General features: G+C 39.1%; 1 protein-coding gene across 11 annotated transcripts in view; it reads right to left on the bottom strand.

The window, feature by feature from the left end:
• Positions 1-2,032: 2,032 nt before the first annotated feature.
• The window catches only part of PREX2 (phosphatidylinositol-3,4,5-trisphosphate dependent Rac exchange factor 2), a 287,172-nt gene continuing 283,204 nt past the window's right edge, over positions 2,033-6,000 (bottom strand). For all 11 annotated transcript variants that reach the window (XM_082433590.1, XM_082433586.1, XM_082433581.1 and 8 more), the window contains one exon: positions 2,033-2,366. In XM_082433590.1, the coding sequence (XP_082289716.1) occupies positions 2,321-2,366 (46 nt within the window). In that variant the 3' untranslated portion in view covers positions 2,033-2,320. The remainder of the gene's footprint in view (positions 2,367-6,000) is intronic.

Here is a 6,000-nt window from a genome sequence, read left to right as displayed (position 1 = left end):
GCCCACACCACACATAACTCCAACTTTACTAACAAATAATTGGCAATATTACATTTCCTATATTAATAAGGAAAAGCAGCACAATGTATTAAGAAGGCAATGTACTTCCTGGGTTCAAATCCTGGTTCTACCACTTATCAGCCATGTGATCTTGGGCAAGTCACTGGACTATTCTTTGCTTTACTTCCTCAATGGTAAAATGGGGGTGATGCAAGAATATCACCTCAAATCACTGTTAGGATTAATGAAGCAATAACAACAAAGTATGGGTGAAGCACCTGGAGGTATTGCTTGGCAGGTAGAAATTACTTAGGTTTTAGCTACAGTTTTTATTACAATCAAAAATCACAGTGACTGATGGTAATATAAGTCATCACTAACTTTTGAGATTTCAATAAGCACCAAGCACTCTGATAGATGGTACACCTACACCATGTTTAACCCTTAAAACAATATTAAGTAACCCTATTATATAGAGATTAGATCTTAAAATATGCTAATTTGTAAATACTACAATAGCAGATGGTTTTCCCCTATGAAACAGCAAAGTATGACTGAAATGTTTAAGTGATCCCTTCATGCCTCTAAAAAGGAACACTACTTCTAGGGTAGTGATTAGAAAACAGTAATGACAACATGAAAAGTACTTGCTAGTTAATCAGCTTTACTCACTCATTAGCCCTGTGTTAAATGTAATCAAATTTTCAGTACAGGAAAATCACAATTTACTAATTTCATGGACCTTCGGGATCACTTGCAATAGTATCAAGAATGTTAAACCCCTGAAAGTGAAGAATATGTTTCATGTAGATATTTACATTAAGGTCATATCTTCATTAAATTCAAAGTGTTCAACTTTTTCTCTGAAATCTCTGATGTTGGTTTCTTTATTTTTCATTATAGATGTGTACTTGTCATGAAAGTCTTAAGTGCTTCTGTGCTGAATAACATTTATTATTAATTTGACCAGTATATAAAGGCCTCATGTATACGCAACGCAGTATTTCTGTTATTCAATACACAACTGTTAGTGATGAAAGTTTTTTTAATAAGTGTTTGAAAACTATTATCAAATTTCATAAATTAAAATTTCATAATGGTTTGTATATACTTTAGTTATGAAAAGCATTTCACATAAGAAATTAGTCTAAATCCACCTAAGTATCACAATCACAGTAAGGGCATTTTAATTGTTTTGAAAATTACAGATTTAAAATCAATATTACTATAGTCACTATGCTAAAAAAAACAATGTTATTTTATCAATGTAGAAAGGATAAACATTATGTAAACTTTAGAATGAAAATAGAATACACCTTGTACTTTCATAAATTATCAAGGTCTCTAATAGTCCTTTTAAAGTTCAACAAATAAAGCTTTATTTTCTCATCTTATATATATATTACCTTGATAGAAAAACACTCAGCATGGTGTATTCTTTTAGGAGTCTGACATCTCATATGAAAGCCTTTAATAAAATAAGAGCTTTAGGTAGCTTTCAAATTTAAAGGTTGACTTTTTAAACAGGCTTATTTTTCCCTCCTTCACCCTAGTCTTCCTTCCAACCCTCCCCAATCCCTGCCTCTCCCCATCTCCTGGACACCTACGGAACAGCATCAGGACTCCACCCAAGGAAGCCACGCCCACTTCAGAAACCAAGGACAGCATGGTTCCCTGGAACTGTCCACGAGCATAAAGGGTCCCTGAAAGCAGCTGGATGAAGGTCTTGCTGGAGACCTCAGTCAGCTCTCTTCTCCTCTACTGAGAAACACTCCCTTAGAAAGAGTAAAGGATGCTCTTCACCTTTCACCCGCAAGCTACCTTCTCAGATGCAAGTGGGAGACAGAAAACCTAAGACACCGAGTCTCTATTGTCTGTCACATTTCTGTGTGATGATCTGGAAAGCGTGACCACATTTCTTCAATGACAGACTTCTTCAAACGGAAATATCCAACACAACACGCTCCATTTGGAGAAGATGAAAGCAAACACAATACAATACTTTTAATAAATGGGAAAGGAGGCACAATGGTTAATGTTTTATCTCTGATATTTTTTTATGTAATCTCCAGGGATGAATAATTCACATTAACACACATGAAAGATCCATTTGTGAAGCTGAGTTGTCTGAATGGACTTCCATCCATTTCCAGCACAAATATCTAAGTACAAGCTGAACATTAGTTATTTACACCATGATGAAAGACCAAGAGAAAAAAATCCATGTTTTTATGTTGAGTGGAGAATATTTAGCCAGCACGTTCTTTGTCTAGTCCGGTGTTCAGAAGCTTCTGCTTGCCTGGTTCCTTGGAGATTCTCCTCATTCTTCTCCAACTGGGGGAGGAGGCTCGCACAGCTTGTACAGCCTACAAAAGGCATGGGAAGGTGTGACAACAGCCCGGCATACTGACATTGCTTGACATGTTTTTATTTGTATCACAAATACATTGACAATAATTTCTTGGTTTGGGAGTCAGTCATGATCATATCACCAATTTCACTAAAAATTGCCTGTGCTTTAGCAAACTCCAAGATTCCGGTTCTGTTATTCCAAAACACCAGTGTCTCTTTGCACATCTAGATGCCTGTTGATTAGGCAATGCTGCCGTTTTTACACCAGCTGCTTCTGTTTCAGTGCTGCCAACACAGGCTGCTCACCTTGCTGGTAGCAAAAGTGATTCTCTGAATTCTAGGAGATGATAATTACCATCATGTCTATCATGATGATCTTGTAGCAAGATAGCATCTACCTCTTAGGGGTTACTGATTTTCTGACTTGTCTTAGAAATTTGCTTCATTCTGTACCATCCTGGTGGTGCTGGCAGTTGGTCATGGCTAGGCTGATGTGGCACAGTCCTGAGGCCTGAATATCAAGGCACAATTAGCTGGTGTTTCCTAAGGAATACTTGTCCAGCTCTGCCCACACTGTCACTCATCTGTCAATAGAATCAGGTGGAGATTCAAGTGGACTAAGGAATCCATTTGAACTGGCAGAGATGCTCCAAGATGCTCTCCCTTTGCATCACAGGTCTAGTTTTTTGAAACCATACAGCATGAAGGCAAAGCTCAGGGGACTGAACTAGTGGGATTATACAAGTTCTAGGGCTCCACGTTTTTCTGAATGGTTGAATCCTAACTCCAGAACTCAAATAAAGGGGGATATAACCACTGCAACAGTAATACCCAGGGCACACCCACTATTAAGGCAGAACCTGAGAGAATACAAGCTGATCTAAGGTGGCTGGTTGTAAGCCTGTAGTCCCCAGTGATGCCCATGGCCACGCTGGTCCTACTTCAGAGCTTTGTCTGATGATCTAAAAATTTAAGGTGCAGATTTCAACTTTGCTCCATTTTAAAAGCACTCCAAACCCAGGAATCGCTGCGGTGACTCACTCTCTTTTACAGATGAAATTGAACACACTTTAAATGAGTTGTTGACAAATTTATCAAATTATAAATTTCCTCTCCCTTCAACATTTAATCCCATGGTCATTCGAAATCAAAGGGGAGAGAATGAAAAGGATTTAATATTGAGTTAGAAACCTTGTTAATAAAATGAACTTTCCTACTCTGGAAACACAGAGAAGAAGTTACTGCCTTTGGAGTCTGGAAGGTGGTGAATACTGTACATGTCATCTCCATGGAAGAAAATGAACGCTGAAATAAGGACATCTCAAGTCAGAAAACTTATTTCATCCTTCCCGGAGAAAAGAATACATTAAACTGAGCTGATATTCTTCAAAGCTGCTTTTGCAGCTGAAGGACATGGTGTTGCTTCAAATTGCGTTCCCAGGGCTGGAATAATAGAATGATGGGGAAGTTCTTCTCCTCTTTAATTTCTATCATTTTATTTCCCTGAAAGTGCTGCTTAATGAGTGAAAAGGCACAGCGGACTTACTCACGTAGAACAGGAACAGTCAGCTGGGTGGCAAATGTCCTATGCCTTGAGATCTGGGCTAAGACATCACTTTCCATTACCTTGCACTGCATGTTTCCACATAATGTAACTAATGCCACTCGGTAGAGCAGTCTTTGCCATGTCTGTCTCACAAACTGGAGAAAAGGCTACTCCTTGTGATCACCTAATAAAATAATAGCTCTGGGTACCGCAGAGCTGGGCAGATTCAGCTTTTGGGGAGGCTTCTTGGAAGTAACTCAGGGTTATCTGAGTTCAGACACATCCGTAATGGAAATTGTGGGGCTTTGGGAATTGAGCACAGGCAGATGAAGTTTGTAAGTAAAATGTAATAGGTAAGAGTTGGACTTTTGCTCTCTCCTGAGGCACTTGCTTTTTGTCAGCTAAATAGTTAGGTCATCAGAGGACTTTGCCCAACATTTTGGAGCCCCTGCCGTATTCACATCCCACTCGTGCACATCAAGGGCCCTGCACGAAAAACGTTTGTTTCTGGCTCCACTTTCTCCTTTTCCTGTTGGGCTCAGGCAGCCATCCTGGAGCTGGTATTTCCAGCCCAAATTCAAGTCTGCAGAGAATAGAACCTTCAAACTTCAGTCTATAGATCATGCCCTTCATCTTTCTACATGGCACAAATAAAACCTGTGTTAAAGGAGACCACAAAGTGAATGCCTCTATTCAAGGCTAAATTATCAATAACACTCTGACCCAAGGCAATTCTCCCAATTTAACAGAGGGCAAAAACTGTCTCAGAGAAGATAAATAACCTGACTAAATAAGGTCACCTGGCAGGGACGGGACCCAAAATCATTTTTTTCACTTGTAACCACTACAATATGCTGTCTCCCAAGTATGTAAATAAAGAAAATCAAATTTTCATTACACAATAGTTTCCAAAGTGTGTAATGCAAGAGAAAATAAGACCAGTGCGCCATTACATCTGGAATGTAATATTTGGTTCTTGGTGAAGATATGTTTATTGTTCTGGCCAGTCAATACATGCTAGTTACAAGGAGGAGGAACCTCATTTGTAGCGCCCACAAATACATCTCCACATGGATGCCCAGCTGCACTTTACTGCAATACCACCAAGTCAAGCTCATCATGTTTCCCACGCATGCTCTTTTTCTTCCATCTACTATCTCAGTGACTAGAACCTTTCACCATTGTCATCCAAGCCAAAGATTTGGTGGTCATCCTAGAGTCTTCCTTTTCACTAACTTCCTACATTCAATTAGTGTCCAAAGCATCTGCTGCCTTCAGTCTTAGTTGTCCCCAAATGGCTCCTCCTAACGTTGCCAGACATAAATTCTAAAATCCAAATCTTCCAGAAAGATTGTTTATTAGTGGCTCCTTATTGTCTTCAAGTTAAAATCAAGGCTCTTCAATATCTTGCACAAGTCTCTTCCTGATCCAGCCCCTGCCTATGTCTCCAGCCTCACCCTGCATCATTCTTAAATCACATTCAACCATCAGTCATAGAGATCTAGGTGTAGTTCTCAGAATGTGATGTGTTCTCTAGGCATTGGTGTCACTGCATCAGCTGAGGAAGACATTGATTACCATGCTGACTGGGGAAGGAATACTCTGCAACCTCTCCCCTCCATCCTTAGGCTGAGTTATGTGCCCCTTCTCTGTGTTCCCATGGCAATCTGTGCCATTCCTGTCATGGTTCTTTTTTTAAAATTGAAGTATAGTTGCTTTACAGTATTGTGTTAGTTTAAGGTGTAGAGCATAGCGATTCAGTATTTTTGTGGATTTATTCCATTATAGGTTATTACAAGATAATGGGTGTAGTTCCCTGTGCTATACAATAAATCCTTGTTGTTTATCTATTTTATATACAGTATTTGTATCTATTATCCTGTATGTCTAATTTGTCCCTCCCTCTTCCCTCTCCTCTTTGGTAGCCACAAGTTTGTTTTCTATGTCTGTGAGTCCCATTCTGTTTTACATACACATTCATTTGTATTATTTTTTAGATTCCACATATAAGTGATATCACGTAGTATTTGTCTTTCTCTGTATGACTAATTTCACTCAGCATAATATTCTCTAGGTCCACCCACATGGCTGCAAATGGCAGA

This window comes from Balaenoptera physalus, assembly GCF_965194825.1.
Source record: "Balaenoptera physalus genome assembly, chromosome: 17".
Lineage (NCBI taxonomy): Eukaryota > Metazoa > Chordata > Mammalia > Artiodactyla > Balaenopteridae > Balaenoptera > Balaenoptera physalus.
This window is presented reverse-complemented; position numbering and strand designations above follow the sequence as displayed.